Below are 20,013 nucleotides of genomic sequence, written 5' to 3' on the forward strand. Positions count from 1 at the left end.
GTTTTTTTTTTTTTTTGTATGTAATTGAGCATAGTTGAGTAAACTTTTTCAGATTCAAGAGTGTGCAAGCAAGCTGCGTAGGAGCCTTTAGGAATCCAGGCTGCAAAGCCCCTGCTCCATCTTTCCTGGGCAGGGCTTGTCTCATGTGGATCTGCGACAGATGTTCTTGGTAGCTAGCAGCAGTTTCCGGCCAGAGAGCCAAGTCTGTGAGAACAGCGAACCCAGTGAGTTAGATGAAATTAGGATTATGATAAACCATCACCTCAATACCAGACACATGTAAGGAGAGATCCAGAGATTTCTTACATAGTCTGATTGAGATGGTCTATGAAAATACAGTTCCTGTGTGTGTGTGTGTGTGTGTGTGTGTGTGTGTGTGTGTGTGTTGAAGCAGGAATGAAAGTCATTGCTGAAAAATCATCTTCCAAGTGGTAGGGGTCAGTAAAATTGTGGAGTTTTTGGACTATGTTCTCTCCAAACTGTTGTGAGAAACTGGATTTATTTTTTTAAAGGTTTTATTTATTTATTTGACAGGGAGAAACACAGCTAGAGAGGGAACACAAGAAGGGGGAGTGGGAGAGGGAGAAGCAGGCTTCCTGCTGAGCAGAGAACCTGACATGGACATGGGGGCTCGATCCCAGGACTCTGGGATCATGACCTGAGCCGAAGGCAGACGCCTAACGACTGAGCCACCCAGGCGCCCCGAGAAACTGGATTTAAATATTTAAAATATCTCTTAGCTCTGCTCTGAATGTTAAATAGGAGGGAAAATGTCACTTGGAGGAGGTTTGTGTACCATTTCAAGTGGTGAGGAAGTCTCGATGGTTCATAAGGGCTCATTTATACAAGCGTTGTTGTCAGGCTGTTAACCATCCAGCCCGTGTCCCCTGTTAAACAGCAGCTGATGACCAGGTTGCGTGAGAAGTGAAGTGAAGACATAGGAGCCATGACTATAAAGAAGCTTTCAAAAGAGGAATACAGACTAGGTTTTGGTAATGATAGCATTGTTAGAACCAGGAGGCGTCTTCCAGAAGGTAATACTTTGAAGGGACCAGTACTCATTTATAGATACCGTGTTTTGAGAAATTCCCTGAAGAAATAAATCCAGTGACTTTTGGGTAATTGCTAGATTAGGTATGGATCAAGACTTTTTCTATAGTAGGTGGTAGAACGCCCGTTGAACTGGCATAGGTCAAAGGGGAAATTTAAATTTGGTAACTTAACTGTATTGTATTTTAAAACCTCATGTCTGGATTCAGGGGCTCAGACGATGTCATTAGAACACTGTTTCATTGTCTCTTGTCTCTGCTGTTTTCTGTGCTGGCTGCCTTCCCAGACAGGCTCTCTCCATTGTAACAAAAATAGCTCTGGTTCTGGGCATCTACGGGTCTGACAAGAATACCTCTCTATTGATTCTTCAACAAAAGACCCAGGGAAGGCTCTGACTGGCCTGGGTTGGGTCATGTGGCTGGAGAATTCAGTGATCTGATTGGCCAGATCCTGAGCATGTCCTTACCCCTGGAATCTGAGGGCGGGATTAGAAGAAAAGTGGAAAGGGAAAGGGCCGTGTTTCCAGAGGAAGGTGGGATGGATGTGGAGTGGGCAGCACAAGAGAGACTCAATAGAGAATTAAAATAGCCAAAGTTAGGGGGCGTCCAGGTGGCTCAGTCCATTAGGTGTCTGGCTCTTGGTTTCAGCTTAGGTCATGATCTTGCAATTGTGGGATCCAGCCCCACATCAGGCTCTGTGTTGCTCAGTGTTGAGTCTGCTTTGATTTCTCTCTCCCTCTCCGTCCTGCTTACTCTCTCTCTCTCAAATAAGTAAATAAATAAATAAATAAAAATCTTTAAAAATAAATAAATAAATCAGAGTTAGTAAAAATGGCGTGAGTCCTCTTCCCCTCCAGATAACTTTGGAGCTGTTTGCCCATAGGGATGTATGATACCTGGAGAGAGAATAAATGAAGGATGGTGCAGAGAAGCCTTCTTTCTAATGCTCACGAGAAAAGCACTCATTAAAAGGTACAATAGTTAGAGTTATCATAGTATACTTTTTAATTGAAAGTGACACAAGATAGATTAGGTTTTTGTTAAAAGTCAAAAATGCATCTTTTTCTTGAGATCTGAACTGAAATGAAACACCTGAGGGGAAGAGGAAGACTCAGATTTTTTGAGTAAAAAAATAGCTGGTTGTTTTCTGTAGACTATACTTCTGGAGGAGTTTTATACCGTGAACTATCAGACTGCAGACATTACTTATATTATTGTTTTTGTTTTTTAAGCTCAATCAAATTTAACTTGGTTGATTCATTTTTAAGTTCTAGGTTCTGGGCTGGATTCATAAAAGAAACTGCATCTTTTGTATATTCTCAGGAACAGAATAATCCTTTGGCTTTTATATATTCCCATTGATTTGTTATATTCCCACTATAAATGATGAAATTACACAAAGAAAAGAGAATGGCTAGAAAGCCTTGCTGATGATGTCTGTGCAGAATTTTATTTAAATATTGCCCTTAGCACATCACATTCAGGCAGAGGATAAAGATAGCCTTCATGTTGAGCTCGAGGTGATTGTGGCTAGGTTGCCACCACCTCTGATTTTGTGCAGAAAGAGAATTTAATGTATATTCATTTTCCCGAGTCAGATCTTCTAAGTGGATATGAAAGTGACTTCTGAAAATACTCTGGCTACAGGGAAATTAGATTTTCATTCAGTAAAGCTTTTCAACCTACGAATTCTGGTGTGACCACTAAGGCTTCTTGGGGGAAGTTCCTGTTCTTTTGGCCCCAAGTCCTCCAGTTCAAGTCCCACTATCTCTATGCATGGTGCATCTTTGTGAATGCTGAGCGTTTGTGCAGAGGCTTATTGTTTCATTGGGCTTGGTTTTATTTTGTTGGTTGTCCTCTCTTAAGTCTCTTTTATGCTATAACTGTCCTTCTCACCCCTAACTCCTCTTTTTTTTTTTTTTTTCTCATGTTACTGGTAAGTTGGAGACAGCAAGTCGTTTGGCCAGTAGAATATCTTCCGATCTGGATTCGGCAGATTGCTCTCACAGCATTTTAACTTCGGGTTTCCATCCCCTGTGTTGCCTATAAATAGGTAGTTAGATCTGGAAGCTTGCTTAGATTTGGGTTTTTTTTAGCAAGATTGGTGTGTTTAGCCTCCTCTCTTGTGTTTAACCTTTAAGGATGCACACTCTTTGAACACGGTTCCAGTATCCTTTTCCCTCAAAAGTGGCCCACTAGACAGGGGTGATGGTTCTCAAGGCTTGCAGCAAAGTGTATTTTCAACACCAAAAGGAATCAAGCATTTAAGCATCTCATATATATAGCCTGAGTATTAAGGATGGACAGAGAAGAGGGGTTGATGGGTAAATTCCATTTTCTGGATATGCAAGAGTTTGAAGTTCTCCCAGGTGCTTTCCTTCAACCTGATTAACTCTGCAGAGGTGAGAAGACAGAGGTGAAGGGGGGGGATGCCCACCTGGCCAAGGACTAGAGGTGGGAGAGAGAAGTCACAGGTGGAGGTTTCCCCTTTTTGAATATTTGTATCAAATGCTAATTACCTTCTTTCTCTTTTCTTTTTTCTTTCTTTCTTTCTTCTTCCTCTTCTGTTGATAAGAGATTTCAGAGCAGCTCTGGTTTTCCTCATCTGTAAAACCTCAATTCCTTTTTATTAATCTTCTTGTGCCTGTGGAATATCAAAATTAATCATTTCTAGAGAAGCTACTCTTCTAACATCAAGTTTTTTTCTGGGCCAAACCTCAATGTACAAGTTTTTAGCATGAAGAGGGCTCATAATTTGTGTTATATGAGGCACATTCTTCTCTTTTTTGCAAACTTTCTAAGGACATGTGTTTATGTATTTTAAAGCTGTCTGGGAAAAGCAAACTTTCTCAGGATACATTTTTATGGATCCTCAAGCTGTTTAGGAAAATGGGCAGCCCACACCACCACCAGGAATAACGCAGCATAGGATCTACTGATAACTGTTTCTGCTCAGTTTATTTTCCCAGTTAGGTGGAAAGAATTTTTTTTTTTTTTTTTTGTAAAAATTGTGCTCAGTTTTGATTGTTGCTCTGTCGCATGTAAGCAGGCCATTTCCATCAGCTAGCTTTGTGCTTTCCTTAAACCAAAATGAATGTTGGGCCTCAGAGCAGAAGCTTGAGTGTCCTGAAGAGTGAGTATCTTGACTTGTTCCTCATGATTGCTCCCCTTCTCTTATCCTACCCACTCCCAAGACATTTTTAAACCTTCAGCAAGCCTAATTTCATTCATGCCACTAGAAAAAAGAGCTGGGAATTAGTCAAGGGTCTTGATGATAGAAGTGAACCCAGGATGGGGTTATTCCACCAGAATTGTCTAGCTAGTTTTGAAGGAAGAGAGCTGTGCTGACCTGGACTCAAACCCCATCTCTGCCACTTGCCATCTCTCTGACTTTGGGCAGATAACTCAGTGTCTTCTTAAATCTTAATATTCTTTGCTGTAAAATGCAGGTCTTACTATTAAGTCCTAGTGAACATTTATTGAGGGCATGTCATGGGCCAAGCAGTGTGCTTTACTTACCTAGTCTCATTTGATGCTATAAAGGTCCGATGGGGAGGTGCTGTTTCTCTTTTGGACTAATCTAGATTAATCTGGAGAAAAAGGATCCAGATTAATTTAACTCTTTCAGATGTATCTGCAAGAAACTGAGTAAGTCTGGTTCTCTTGGTATGGCAGGTTGTATAATGACCCCCAAAGATATCGAAGTCCTAATTCCTGGAGCCTGTGAATGATGCCTTATATAGCACAAAGGACTGTGCGGGTGTGATTAATTTAAGGATCTTGAGATGGGGAGATCATCCTGAATCATCCGGGTGGGCCCTAAAAGTAATAAGTGTCCTTATAAGAAGAAGACACAGGGGGAGATTTGACTACAGAGGAGTTGTAGGGGATGTGATGAAGGAAGCAAGAGGTTAGAATGATGTGAAGAAGGGACCAAGGGATGCAGGCAAGTTCTAGAAATTGGGAAAGACAAGGAAAGAGATTTTCCCCTCAGCCTCCAGAAGAAAATAGCCCTGCCCACACCTTGACTTTACGACAGGGAGGCTGATTTTAGACTTCTGATCTCCGGAATTGTAAGGGAATAAATTTGTGTTTTAAGCCATCAGATTTGTGGTAATTTGTTACAGCAGCTGTAGGAAACTGATCTGCTGGAATTCACACTTTTCTGCCTATAGCTTCAATGTTTAAACCCACTTGCAAGTGGGCCAATGAAATTTAGAGTGAACCACCGATACTTGTAGATGATAAGTGCTTCTGGATTTTGTCCTCATGGCATTGGCCATGTCTGCTGTACAGCTTCTTTTTAAGCTTTCAAGAGTTTAGAAGGTTCTGATACTCAGTTTTCAAAGAATCAGGTGCTTCCCCACCTCTACGTTGTTGCCATGTGGAAGGAGACAACAAAATCAAGATGGAATTTTCCAGTTTGTAGCTTAAACTTCCTTGCACAACCCTTAAACCTGAGGCTGCAAACTGGTGGCCCTCAGGCCAGAGATATTTTGTCTGATCTGACAGTGATTCTATAAAATCTCAGTTATTTGCCAGAATTTTTGATTGATTGATTGATTATTTGAAAGAGAGCGGGGGCGGGGGGAAGAGGGACAGAATCTCCAGCAGACTCCCTGCTGAGCATGGAGCCTGATGTGGGGCTTGATCTCATGACTCCGAGACCATGACCTTGAGCTAAAATCAAGAGCTGGACACTTAACCACACTTAACCAACTGAGCCACCCAGGCGCCCCATTTGCCAGAATTTATAGCTGAAGTGATCTCATATAAAAATCTTGATTTCTGACTTTTCTGGAAAATGGAAAGGTCTGGCAACACCTGGTCCATATAATTGCCAGTCCCTGGCTGAAAGAACAGAGTACTTACTTTCTTCCTCATTATCTCTGTTGGAAGGTAGATCAAGCCACTGTAAACGTTTCTACCCTAAGGGAGGTTTGGGTCTCTTGATTGCTCAGTCTGGTGGGATTCACACTCCATTCTAGGGCTGCTCCATGAATAATAACACCTTGTCTCTGGGTCATGATAAATTTTTAGCCTACAACTGTCCAGAGCTTTGTGATTGCTTTATTTGGAAAGTGCATCATTGGTCCCAGAAATCTCTTCACTGGGTGGTGGCTCCTTGCCCTTCTTAGAAGGCTTTATGGCTCCAGACCTCTAAAAATTCTGCCTTCACTCCTATTTGGTTCATCTACAGCATGGTCAGTGGAACTTTTTAAGACTAATTCTCTTGGAGGAAAAGCTTGGCTTTACTTGACCATCTAAGCTAGTAGCTGGGTCTATTGTTCCAATGGCAGCCACCATCATCCTGAGCCATTCTGTCTCAGGTTAACTCCTGCTGATGACATTTGTCCATCCAAATGACTAGATTTTCTATGATGGCTTCCCCCAGGTTGCCTCATAGAGAGAACTTTTAGAATCCTATCACTTTCTGAATACTAGTGAATGATTATGTGCATTGTAAACATAATAGTTCCCCACAACAGCAAGGAAGATCCTCCCCCACCCCTTTTTAAAAAATGGAATCACAGAAAAGGTGATTTTCAAAGGTAGATATAATATGAAATGGGATGGAAAGCAAATGTTTTGGAAGCCAAATTGAGTAAAAAAGATTTCAACAGTTGGGGATGACTTGCTAAAAGAAATAAAATGGATTTTGAAGGATAAATGTGTAGTCTTGAACTGCAGTTAAAGAAATTGTATCTTCAAGCTCAAGGTTGGAGATACGTGCCTTAACTGTGGTTCATGCTTGGACATTGAGGATTCTATTTGACTGAGGAGGACCATCGTGACCTGAGTGCTAAGAAGTGATGGGCCCTTAGATGTGTTCATCGAGCCCTGACAGCCTGTGAGCCTAAGGCATTGTGCTGTGTTTGACTGGCATACTGATTTGGAAAAATTTGCAATGGAATCCCTTCGGGGGAGGCATGTACTCTCTGGTTTTATTCATTTATGGTACACCCCCAATTCTTAAGGTTTTTGTGTTTATGGATGGTCCTCCTTCCCCCCTCCTTTATAGTAGCACTCTTCTGGGGGCACTGGGATCCATTTCGAGCCCACACATTGAGGGAGAATTAACAAAGGAAGGGGATCAAGAAGAGGATGATATAGATAGGAAAGGAATCAGACACCAGTTTCTGTCATAATCACTGAGAGAACCACAGCTCTCTACCTGGTCCAGTACCTGAAGGACTGTCATGTGGAAGAGGAGTTAGGTTCAGTCCTTCTCATGGAACAATTATAGACTACACACCTTCAGTCACCAAGCTGAGAGAATACAGAGGGGAGCAAGTTGGTCTCTGTCTTCGAGGCCGAGTTTACCCCAGAGCAGAGGGGACCCACAGAGATGGCTGTAAAACACACAGTCTCTGTGGTTCTCCAGAAGACAGAAAGGGAGAGGCCAATTTCAGCTTGGCTTAGAAAGGCCTTTCCTCACAATTAAAGCCCTCCCCCAATGGAATGGGCTGCCTTAAAAACTTGCCAGCAGTCGTATTTCCAACTGTTGAAGACAAGCTACAGGAGTTTGGAATGAGGGTTGCAGTAGATGACTTTTCTCCCTCTGTTAGTGTCTGGTCCCAAGACCACCGACCTGCTTTCCTTTACTTACCCAGAGAGAGTGGTCACCATGTGAAATGCTTGTGGGTTGTACTCAGCATTTTGGGCAGACCACACGGGGAAGGGTGTTGGTTTGCAGGGTTTCCAAGTGTGGAATTGCACTGATGTGTCGTCTGTCTTCTGGAGACGCCAGCGTCGGCAGGCAGGGCCCAGCTGTAGTTTTTATTCACGGACCTGGGAGAAGAAGCAAGGGGCGTATTTGGCAGGTACAGTCTTGTTTCTGGTTGCTTCTTTTGTGTGTTGACTGCATCTGGCTCTGAGGATCATGTCATTACCTGTGAGTGGGGCAGCACTTCCTTTCCTGGGACAAGTATTTTGAGGGAAGCCTATTTCCTATGCCCGCCAGGAACCCAAATAACATCATATCCAGCAATTAGCTGCCAAAATAAGAGATTCCTAATTCTTCCCCTTTGATAGCAGAACTTTAAAGTAATTCAGATTTCTGTCGTGTCCCTTAGAGATCCCTCAGCCTTAGAAAATGTGTCACCTTTGGCTCCATGCAGAGACTAAACTGAGCAGAGGCAGCATCTCTTCACGGCCTTCAAGGCAGAATGTTCTGGCAGCGTCCTTCTTGTCCTGTCCTCTCTCTGCTACCACATGGCCACTGTCATCAGCTCTTGCGTCCTCACTGTTTATATAATGTGATTGTAAGGAAAGCAGACAAGGCCTCTTTCTTGGCAACTACATTTTAAGGTTCAGAGAGGCAGATGTTATCTGGATTTGGCATTTCTTTCCAATTCTTGCATGCTTAACCCCGGTTTAGTTCTTTGGGACATTTCCCCCTACCCACAGATATGTCAGAAATCACCTGGAGGATGTGGAGACGAAGTGTAGTAAGTTGAAGTGAGCAGAACTGCCACCTAGTTCCCCAAACTGCTATCATTGCTCCCTGCAAGGGAGACAGGCAGTTCTTTCTAAAATGCTTGGAGCCAGAATTCAATGTGAAACCCCACAGCTGCTGTGGCTTTGGGACGTATGGACAAGTCAGTCATCCTGGCAGACACCCTTCCCCTGCAGGGTTCTCTCCCCTGGAGAAGTGGAGGGGAGCCAGCCCCAGGGTTTCCCCACACCCTCAGCTGGAGTGGGCCGACCGGCCAAGCTACCTGCCTCCTACACCGGGACCCGTGGAGTCTCTAGAGTAACAGAGGCAGAGGGCGGAGGTTCTCAGCCCTGACAGCAAGTTAATTACACCTGGAGGCTTGGCGGTAGGGGAAACAGTGCATGGACCCCATGACTCCCCAGAGTTAATTTTGTAAAGCAGCTTTACAAATTCCACATACCGAACAGTTCACGCATTTGGAGTATACAAATAAATGGTTTCTAGTATATTCAGAAGGTTGTACGACCATTCCCACAATTTTAGGACATTTTCAGCAGTCACTCTCCCATTCCCCCCAACTTCCCCAGGCCTAGGCAGCCAGTTACCGATGCACTTTCTGTCTCTACAGAATTTGCCTGTTCTGGACATTCTGTTTAAATGGAATCACACAGTAGGTGTGTCCTTTGTGGCTGGCTTCCTCACTTAGCCTGGTTTCAGGGTTTGTCCACATTATCGTGTATCAGTACTTCTACCTTTTTATTGCTAAATAATGCTCCCTTTTATGAAGATACTATAATTCGTTCATCCGTTCATCAGCTGATGGACGTTTGGGTTGATTCCACTTTTCGGCTATTATGGGTAATGCTGCTAATAAACGATGTGTACAAGTTTATCTGTAGATACATGTTTTCATTTGTCCTGGGAATATACCTAGAAGTAGAATTTCTGGGTCATACTGTAACTTTAGGTCTAATCTTTTGAGGAGCTGCCAGACATTTTCCAAAGCAGCTGCACCATTTTACAGAGGCATTTCATAAAAGCTCCCTGTGCTGATTCTAGATGTGATTATAACGTGCTTCCCATGTAGATAAGAATCCTTACTCTGCCTCATTTGGAAGTAAAAGCACAGCAGAATAGATACCAGCTTTTACCTAAAGGAGAGAATAGTTTTCGAGTCTTCACGTCTTCCAGGTTGTTCTTTTCAGCATTCCACAGCCCTCAGCTCTCGCTGGCAGCCCAAGATGAACCTGAGCCCCAACTAGAGGACTAGCCAGTCTAATGCTGGGTAGGATTATCCAGCGTCCGCTGACGCCAGGGGTTGCCTGCAAAGAGTGAAGTTGATCTGGAAAGCTGATCTGTAGGTTAAGTGCAGCAGGGCCACAGATGTGTGATCCCCACTTCTGAGAATGTGACATTTCTTCTTTGTCATCACTTTCTTGGTGCTATCTGGTAAAAACTGAGTCATGATGTGCCGACAAAAATCCATTGCACTTAATGTGGAACTTGAGGTATCTACTCATTCCTGAGATATTCCCAGCTGTCAGTCCTGCTGGCTAGATGGTAAACAACTTGCTGGGGATGAAATCCTGCCACTGTGACTTTTCCCAGCTTGTCTGAGAGGTGTAGACCCAGACGGCCGGCCTGTGAGAACCTGAGCATGAGGGAGGGCTTCGTGGTGGTGACTCCAGGGTTGAGCGGCCCCGCCCTTCACAGAGGCCTGTTTCCAGAGTAGCCCCAGTGGAGGGATGCAAAAGCCAACTGTCCTTGTCCTGTGAGCTTTTTAAAAACCTTCCTTCTGCTGCAGATGCGCATTTTCAGATGGCACCTGTGGACCGACCTGAGCCTTGTTGTCCTTTCTTTGTGTTCGCAGCCACGGCACAGGGTATGAGAGTGATAACCACACAACACCCATCCTCTGCGGCGCCCAGTACAGAATACACACCCACGGCGTCTTCAGGGGCATTCAGGTGAGAACTCGGGGTGGCCTCGCTGGAAGGGGACTTCTCTGCCTCTTTCCCTTCTCAACAGCCTTTCTTTTCCCTGCCGATGGCCATCTGGCCATGGTAAGTCTGGTCCTAATTACAGGCTCCTTTGACAATAGGGACCTCTCCACTTCCACTAGGGCAGAGAGGACAGCCTCCTCTCTACAGGTCCTTGTGACCACGGCCTCGTCCCTGACTCAGGCCAAGATGCTTCTGGCAGAACCCCATCCCTCTCCCCTTGACTGGTTAATTCACCTTTCCAGGTGGGCTGTGCAGCTCTTGCAACAAATGACCTGGACCCTTGGCTTCCAAGTCAGACCCTTGACTTGGTCTGCATTGTCCAGTGCCCGAAGTTGACTCTTCTCTTGCCAAGTGTTCTACTAATAACAGTAAATAATGACAATAACAGCACCACCATGTGGGTGCTGGACACGTTCTATATGCCAGGCAGTGTGCTGAATTTTATATACGGGCTTTTTGTCTTCAAAGACTTGATTTTTTAGAGCAGTTTTAGGTTTAAGGAAAAATTGTGCAGAAAGTACAAAGAGTTCCCGTATCCTCCCTCTTCCCCCTCCTCCCTATTATTAACATCTTGCCTCAGTATGATACACTTGTTACAGTTGATGAGCCAGTATTGATGCATTATTATTTTTTTGAAACATTATTGTTAACAAAAGTCCATAGTTTACATCAGGGTTGGCTTTTTGTGCCATGGGGTTCCACGGGTTTTCTTAAATGCATAATGCCACGCATTTACCATTACATTATAGTACAGAATAGTTTCACTGTCTAAAAATAAAAATGCCTATGTTCCACCTATTCATCTCTCCCCTCTTTCTCTCCTCCCCCTGACAACCACTGATCTTTTTACCGTCTCTATAGTTTTGCCTTTTTCCAGAATGTCGTACGGTTGGAATCATACAGTATGTAGCTTCTTCAGACTGACCTCTGTCACTTAGCAATATGCATTTAAGGTTCTTCCTTGTCTGTATTTTATTTTTCCATTTAGTCCTCAATGCACCTTTATAGGTGGGTACCGTTACGTCCATTTTACGGATGAGGAAACTGAAGTCCAGAGAAGATGAGTGACTTGTCCACAGTCACATAGCTAGTCATGACATGAGTCTTGTCTGATTCCGGGACCCCTGTTTTTAAGCACTGTGTTGCATTGCTTCTTAGGGAGACAGAGGGCCATGAACAGTTTGTGGGGGGAGGGGCCTCCAAGGAGAGTGAGGGAAGTAAAGTAAAAAGGTAAACGTTTTGGAGAATTCGGGAAAGTCCATGGCAGGCCACCTCAGCAAAGCCTCTTTGGGGAGGTCAGAACCGCACATGGTTACCAAGGGTCTGCCATTTGTGACTTTCACTTATGAGTGACAGCGGTGATACTTTCACGAGAATAGTCAGTATTCTAGAAGTAAGTTGTGTGCGAGCCAGGTCCCCACATGAGGTGTGGTGCAGGTAGCTCTGAGATGTTCTGGTTGATGTTTCCAGGAGCATCATGGTGATAGAATAACGTGCTCCCTCTGCCCAAACCTTCCAAGGGTGACAATAAAGGTGAGGGTGACAAAGCCGAAGTCCGATGGAGGTACAGGAAGTCATCCCAGTCTCTCCTCCTGGCATCCTCCACCAGGGTCCTTGACTGACCTTGACAACGCGACTTTTTATCCTGTTGCTGTGTGTGCTGCATCTCGATTGAACCAAAGGAAATGAAGAAGCCCCTTTTGCCTTCCTTTCCACAAAGCCCGGTTTGTGAGACTCACTGTCACAGCTGCTGATAGACTCCAGACCTCTACAGGTGTTGTTTCACCACCGACTCGTTTTCTCCTAGAGTCTGATAGTCAGACGCAGCTGGCTCGCCATTTAAATTTACGTCACCCTTTGACCTCGAGACCCTGTGGCCTATCAACAGCAAATTTGTATGTCACCACAGTACTTCTCCTTCAAAAAAGGTCTCACAGTGCAAGGCAGTGAGAAATAGAATCTAGCCTATAAGCATGGTGTGAAAGATGCACAGAGCACAGGATGGGTTAAGCTCAGAGGCAGTTCTGGGTCTTAACACAAAGCATGGATGTGCACTTTGGTCTTGACTTGCACATCTGTAAGAGAATGAGGAGGATTCAGTGGCCCCTGGGGCACTCCCACTTCTCCTGTCCATGAGTCATTGATCCTGAGAGCCGGAAGGGGAATTTGTTTCTGTGTCCCCTTAGCACCTTGTCATAGAGAACTGACCATACACGTACCCACTCCCACAAGGTGAAGGGAATCAACAGTGAAGGACATAGAAAGTGTCCGGAAGGCAGACACAGTGTTTTCTGGTCTCACTATTAAGTGATTACACTGGCTACGCTATTGGACTCTGGTGGTTTCAGCCCCTTCACAGAGAGAACCCCCAATTCTCAGGGGCTCTTCCTTCCTTGTCACTTACTCCCACCTGGAAAGCCTGGTCAGTTTGGGGTTCATTCAGTATCCCGTGTTTTTCTCTTAATAAGGACTCCCCCATACATGGCAGACTGGGCCTGAGGTCATGTGGCCGTGTGTCCAAGTGGGAGGAAATAGATCCTGGGACTTTGGACTTCCAGACCTCACTGCCTCAAGTGGAAAAGCTGAGAGACAGGATGGATTGGGAGCTCTTGCAGTCACCAGCATTTCTTTTCTAGATCGTCTGGATCAGCAACCCCAAACAAACTTCAGTGAAGTACCAGTTCTGGTTGATCAGTAGTAATGATGTTGGCGTGATGCACTGTAGCATGTCCTGATCTGTCATCCATTAGTGATGTCTGCTGTGGGCATCTGGGGTATGGATTGGAGTGGTTTTAGGTCTTATATCTGTCATCCCTTCTTTGGGTATTTTCTAAAGCTCACTTCCCCTCAGGACTGACATGAATGTTCACATGTGGCTTAAAGCCTCCATTTCTCTTACACTCTGCTCGTAGGATGTGCGACGTGTGCCCGGAGTTGCCCCGACTCTTGTCCGGTCAGCATCTGAGACCAGTGAGAAACGCCCCTTCATGTGTGCTTACCCGGGCTGCAATAAGAGATATTTTAAGCTGTCACACTTACAGATGCATAGCCGGAAGCACACTGGTAAGTGTGTCCCCTGTCCAGCCTTGTTTCCCGTGGCCTATGGGCAAGGGTAGTTCAAGAGCTCCTGTTCCTGCCTGGTCCCACTGCTAAGGACACAGGAAATTTCTTGGATTGACAGTAGGCAATGCTTTGAAAGGTCTGGCCAAGGTGTTAAAAAAAAAAAAAAAAAAAAGGCTGCAGGGACATTTTGCATCCTGACTGTCCATCCTTTAATAAAGAATTCAATAAACTGTCTTCAGGAGGGCAGAGCAGAGTGGTGGAAAAAGAATTCCACCAAACTAAAGAGACTTAACTTGTGTTTGAATTCTGGCTTCACAACCAAGTGGTGAGACCTTGAGCAGTTACTTAACCTGTCTTTGAACTTCATTTTGTCTCATGGAAAATGGAGTTGGTAACGCATATCTTATTCCAGTGTTAAGACTAGACTCACTTTTTTTTTGAGAAAGAGAGAGAACAAGCAGGGGAGGGGCAGAGGCAGAGGGAGAGACAATCTCAAGCCAACTCCACGCTGAGTGTGGAGCCCAGTGTGGGGCTTGATCTCATGACCTGAGACCATGACCTGAGCTGGAATTAAAGAGTCAGATGCATAACTGACAGAAGCACCCAGGCGCCCCAAGTCTAGATTAACTTTTAAATCAAATTAAATGCAAGGCATTAGATATGAAGCACCTAGTATAGTACCTTATGTCAATAGGACTGAATAAACAATAGTGTAACTATCAGAATACTGTTAGCATCTCTGAAGAGAGAGGACCGATTCTGGGAATTTGGTAATCAGATCGTTTTGAGAGATTGATGGGCAAGGTCAATAAGACTTAAGGAGAGATGGTCCAAAGAAGAACTGAGCTGTGTGGGTTAGTAATACCCAACCAGATAGGAATGGGAAAATGGATTTGTAGGTTTAATTTTTGTTTTCAATCTTAAAAAAAAAAAGAGATTTTTGATGATGTGTCAAGGAAAATTGGATTTTTCCACAGGTCAAGGGATCTGCCTTCCCCTGGGAAAGAGAATTGGCCTCGTCTGGTTGTTGGCCACCTTGAGTATGAACAGCCATTTCACAAATGTTTGCTCTTGGCCTGTGGGCACTGGACGGGAGTGTGGTTGGGTCTCCACGGCAGGGAAGCAGTGGGAAATACAGGCTTTCCTACAGGGGGGCTGGTGGTTTGTTTGTTTTTTTCCCCTGTAACTGGAAAGACAGTTTCATTGTTACAATTACCCTTACTATTTTGTTATGACTGCTTATTTTGCTTTGGGGAAGTTGAGGAAGAGAGTGAGCTGCATTCACATCTCTTCAGATCGTTGGACTTTGCTAAGTTGTTGTGTTTGGAGGATGCAGTTCTAGACCAAACCTGAGTTTGCACTCAGTAGACCTCATGCTCTGAAGCTAAAGATGAGAGAACTAAGGGCCTGGTATATTTTTACATGTTTCTCCAAATGGGATCGTTTGAAAAGTATCTGTGAAGGTTATAAAGAAAAACGATAAAGTAAAATTGTGGCTGGAGAAATGCAAGGGAATACGCTGAAGGCAATATGGTTGTAGAAACCTTGACTGGGGAAGAGACACTTAGCAAGAAGTGAGGGGGAGATGTCTGTGTGAAGTGGAAGCTGTGGGCAAGGTAGCCATGACCCCCAGACCCACCGGAGGCTTTAAGAAGCTCTTCTTTGTGGAGGACAAGGAGAGTGGCCTGGTATTTAACAGTCCTGCAGCCCTTTTCTTGAAAGAATGCAATCTTTTCTTATCTACGTGTGACAATAGTACGACTGTTATATTAAGTACTTTTATATTAAATATTTTTTATGTGCCAGACTCTCTACATGGATTATTTCATTTAATCCCCACACACTGACCGGTTATCAGGTGGGTAGGATATAGTGGAAGCAGGACCCATGCTCATGGCTTTTAACTCCAAGTCACAAACCCCCTTCTCAAAGAGTTGATGGTCTGTTTTGGAGCTAGGATACACACAAATGAAGAGGGGTTAAGAGAGTATATGACAATGTACTAAACCAGAGGCTGGAGGAGCTGAGAAGAGTTGCTGATTTGAGCTAAAGTCATCCCAGAAGGAGGAAGCGCTTGGGCTAACCATCAAAGGGTCGGTAGGGTGCGGTAGAGGAAGGAAAGAAGGAGCAGAGGCAGAAAGGCAGGGAAAAGAAATGCGACTGAGTAGGGCTGTTTAAGTATAAGGCACTGGGCTAGATATAAATACAAAGTGAAGGAAAGGCTCCTGCCCTCAGGATTTTCCAGCCCCTGGAGGCAGGTAGCTCTGGACACAGCCTACCACGTTAGATGTTCTGTAATACATTCTGTACTGAGGAAGAGAAGGGCTTTCGATCTGAACATGAAATTTCCAGGAAGTATTGCTGAGGAAGCAGGCAGCATTGATGAGGGACGTACAGTCGACTTTTTGTTGGGGAGGAATGAATGTGGAGATAGGGACAAAGGGCATTTGGTGTGAGCGAAGTGCAAGGCAGATTTTGGGAATGGTGAGCTCTGGTATAGCGGGAATACAGATTAATCAGGGGAACAGAGGAGGTTATGAGGCCGGAAAGACAACGAGGGAATGCCCTGCAACAGAAAGAACAACTGGTCCTGGGATGGCTTCCTCTCTATCCCAGAATACCGGTGACTCAGAATTTTCATAAGAAGTTGGGAAGGCCCAGGGTCGCTCAGTGCACCCATGGAGCTTCGTTCGCAGTGTTTGGCTGAACTTCCTCTAGCAAGGACAGGGTGGGGCTTCTCCCTTCTGAGGCAGGAGGTTGTGTAATCCCACTACTGACTTCTCTCGGATAAAGGAATACCGACACCTTTCTTAATACTTTGGTTCCTGGTTTCACTTGAGTGTCTCACAACCATGGAGCTGTTCAGGCTTGATCCAGAAATGAGAAGTCAGTAGTAGAGAACACCGAATCTTCAGGCCATAAAACATAAAACACTTATTACATGGGGCCAGCTCCAAGGCCTATCCATCGCAGAATTCTGCCTCCAACTCAGTTGAAGAGTTAAGACTTCTTTGGCTTATGATTTATCTAAAGATTCTCTACCAGTATTTTTGGAGCATGCCTCTGGGCTTGGCACTGGGCGAAGAAGCCCTTTATGTGGATGGCCTGGTTCAATCTGTTCATAAATCCTTTGAATTTGTGAGATTATAGGCCCCCTTTCTCAATAAGGAAATGGCACGTCACCCAGAGCTTTATGTTGTAGAGCTGGGTGTGACCCTTGTGTCCAGCTTCAGAACCTGAGCTCCCCTCCACTTATAACTCAGAGGTTAGGGACCATCCTCATACAACCAGTCCCCCATTCTACACTCACTGTCAAGAGCCTGTGTGTAGGAGGGCCTTGAACCTCACATAGCAGCATGCTAACAAGGTCTACTGGCGTGCCTTAGGCATTTTGGGATCCCTCAGTCCCAGTGGGAGAGGTTGCCTTTCATGCGATCCCCATTTCCAGCAGCATTTTCAAATGGCATATGTGTCTTCCCCAAGGTGAGAAGCCATACCAGTGTGACTTCAAGGACTGTGAACGAAGGTTTTCTCGTTCAGACCAGCTCAAAAGACACCAAAGAAGACACACAGGTTTGTAGGCTCACTTCTCATTGCTGGCAGTTATGTTCTCTTGGGTTGCAGTTGATTTTGTGATTTTCTTTGTTGTTGAATGTGGATGTGAGAGGGTTAGCCATTTGCTTAGCTTTTCCCAATCATCATGTTCCCCCCCGCCCCCGCCTCTGGAGATTTTCCTTTTCTGAAGGAAAAAAAGGCAAGGAAACATCACACATTTCTCCTGCAAACCGCAGAACAGTGGGATCCCAGTAGCCATGTGTTGATGATACACTGAGTAGCGGTGAAGACCAGGGTGGTGGAGAGCATGATCCAATTTGTAGAGTGTGATTCACTTTTTCAGTCTTGGACACAGCCGAGACTCTGGTGGAAAGCTGGACGTTTGTGGTTAAGGAATAGTTGTTCCCCAGACAGAAGCAGGTCATCTGGGATTACTGTGCAGAATCACGTGGTCTGTGCCAGGCCTGGGGCATGGGGGACATCTGAGGGAGAGGCAGACATCATCACCAGGGGGCTGGAAATGCCTGGCTCGTCCGGCCACCTCCAGGAAGCTGGCCCCGGGGGCCTCATTATGCTCCCACATTGTTAGGGCTGCGGCTAGACCTTCTCTGTCCATTTAGGTGTGAAACCATTCCAGTGTAAAACTTGTCAGCGAAAGTTCTCCCGGTCTGACCACCTGAAGACCCACACCAGGACTCATACAGGTAAAACAAGTGCGTAAACTTTTCTTCACATTTATTTTTCATTATTTTTTTTAAAATACTGTTGAATGAAGTTGTTTGTGATGTGAGAGATTGGAAAAGACGAGTGTAGAAGTTCTGAGAACTGTGCATGGCTGTCTTTAACTAATAACATTGTTTCAGAAGGGTTGGGGTGGGGACCACAGAGCAGAAGGGAGATGTGAAAAGAACACTCTTTTACTGCGTGTCCAGAATGAAGGGAGGAGATGAGCTAGGTCCCCACTGTTACCAGTTTGCTACATTATACTGTGTCACTCAGTTTGATTGGATCATCAACTTTACAAACAGCAGAAATTCTCGCAAGCCAAATATTTATTCTTCGGAGAGCTCACATTTCATGACACTATTTTCAGAGACCTGAATCCTTGCTGGGCTAAAAGTTAATGTCCCAGGAGCAGACATGGTTTCTGCCAGACTCATATCAGCCTATGGACATTATTTCCTTTGTACTAGTATAGAGAGGGGAACAGGTTGCTTATTCACTGGTTGCTGAAAGTTTTTGCTTTTCCGCAAGCTTGGTGTGATTCATAACAAAAATAGCACCACCTTTGTTGTGTATTTTCTAGCTTTGGAAGGAGGGCCAAGGCTTAGGGTTATCTCGCTGTATCTTTGCAACATCCTTCCTTGTAAGAAGAAGAACGTAGGCATGTTTTATCCCCATTTTTCAGATGAGGAAACCGAGGCACGTAGTGATGAAATGACTTGTCTACAGTCCCAAAGCTAGTAAGAAGCAAACCCAATTCCTTCTGCTCCCAGCCTACCCTGTCCTACAGCCTTCTTTCTTGGTGAAAGAGCGTAGGTTCATCTCACAGCCCAGGGAGGATAGGAATCAGGAAGAGAGCCAAGGTCAGCAAAGCTGAGTGCCATTGAGAGACTGAGGAGAGTGAAGACCAACAGGAGAAAGGGTTGGGCTTTGTCCATTGGAAGATGACGTTTGACAGCATGGCTGGAGGTTGGGGTGGACGGCCAGGAGCCAGATCAGGAAGAGCAGAGGAACAGTGAGTGGGAGGTGAGGGAAAATACGAGGTCATGAGCCCCCATGCAGCTGCAGATTCTCAGCCCGAATAGGCTGCCATTTATAGACAGGGTCAAGGTACCCGTGCCCCAGAGTTGGTGGGGTGGGCATCTCTTTTGCTCTACTCAGGTGCCTCTCGTGTTTCTTCTTTTCCTTAGTCCTGAGCTTATAATTTGGTGAGAAAGTTATCGTCCCTTTTATCCTGCCCCCCTCCTCCTCCAACCCTATGCGTATCTGTATATGCACAAAATGGCCCATGTCACTGGCAGACTGTTTTACCCTATATTTGATCAGCCCCCTGTTCTGACCCTGGGACAGCGCCTCCCCTGGGACATTCCTCCCTGTGTGTCCCAACCAGTAGTTCTCAGAGGAGGCAAAGTGGGACCAGTGATACCCTGGGAAGATCTCCCCGGTGGAACAGACGTTGGCTCCCGTGGCATTCTTACTTCGGATTAAGCCACAGCTCGATCTCCGTAAGGGCCAGGCCTGGGAGGTGGGGTACGGCCGAGGGCGTGGGCTTTGGAATAGACAGACCTGGATTTAAGTCCTGCTTGGATCTGCCCTCACTAGCGGTCTAGCCTCATCTCCAGAGTGGGGATACTAATGCTTGTCTTACAGGGCTGTTGTAGGGAATACATGAAATAATGTATGTAGATGATGCCCAGCACACAGCTGGGCATATATTAGGCATTTCATAAATGCTGATTATCCTCCCTGTCCAGAATGAGGCTTGGAAGGAACTTCTGAGAGCTCCTTGGATGGAGTGGTCTCGATCTTTTGGCAGGCTCGTTAAAAATCTTGAAACCAAAAAAGAAAAAGAAAATCTTAAAATCATGCCTCAACTCGAATGGGGATTATGCTCTGAGTAACACTTTGAGGTAAAAGAAGCAAATGTCCTGCAAACTGGTATCAGTGACTTATTCTAAAATACCCAGCCCATCCAGAATATCTCCACAGGCAGAGATATTAAAGCTACGGTCACGCTCTACTACAGGAGGGCAATCAATCAGTAATATCCAGGGTGATGATCCTGAGCCCCTGCGGCCCAGTGAAGCTCAGTTCCCTGGGAAGACAGTGCAGGGGAAACATTCATGCAATTCACAAAACAGTCTAACAGCAAAGGGTGAAACAAATGTTTTCCCCTCCATTA

The 20,013-nt window shown here is 45.1% G+C and overlaps 1 protein-coding gene across 9 annotated transcripts in view; it reads left to right on the top strand.

The window, feature by feature from the left end:
- Nucleotides 1–20,013, top strand: part of WT1 (WT1 transcription factor) — a 48,531-nt gene that overhangs the window by 25,907 nt on the left and 2,611 nt on the right. For 4 of the 9 annotated variants that reach the window (XM_081798382.1, XM_081798381.1, XM_081798385.1 and 1 more), the window contains 4 exons: nt 10,358–10,454; nt 13,403–13,553; nt 17,037–17,126; nt 17,729–17,821. In XM_081798382.1, coding sequence (XP_081654508.1) covers nt 10,358–10,454; nt 13,403–13,553; nt 17,037–17,126; nt 17,729–17,821 — 431 coding nt within the window. The remainder of the gene's footprint in view (nt 1–10,357; nt 10,455–13,402; nt 13,554–17,036; nt 17,127–17,728; nt 17,822–20,013) is intronic. The other 5 variants (XM_081798379.1, XM_081798380.1, XM_081798386.1 and 2 more) reach the window with 2 other exon arrangements.

This window comes from Leptonychotes weddellii, chromosome 11 (genome assembly GCF_054177405.1).
Source record: "Leptonychotes weddellii isolate Sample4059 chromosome 11, ASM5417740v2, whole genome shotgun sequence".
Lineage (NCBI taxonomy): Eukaryota > Metazoa > Chordata > Mammalia > Carnivora > Phocidae > Leptonychotes > Leptonychotes weddellii.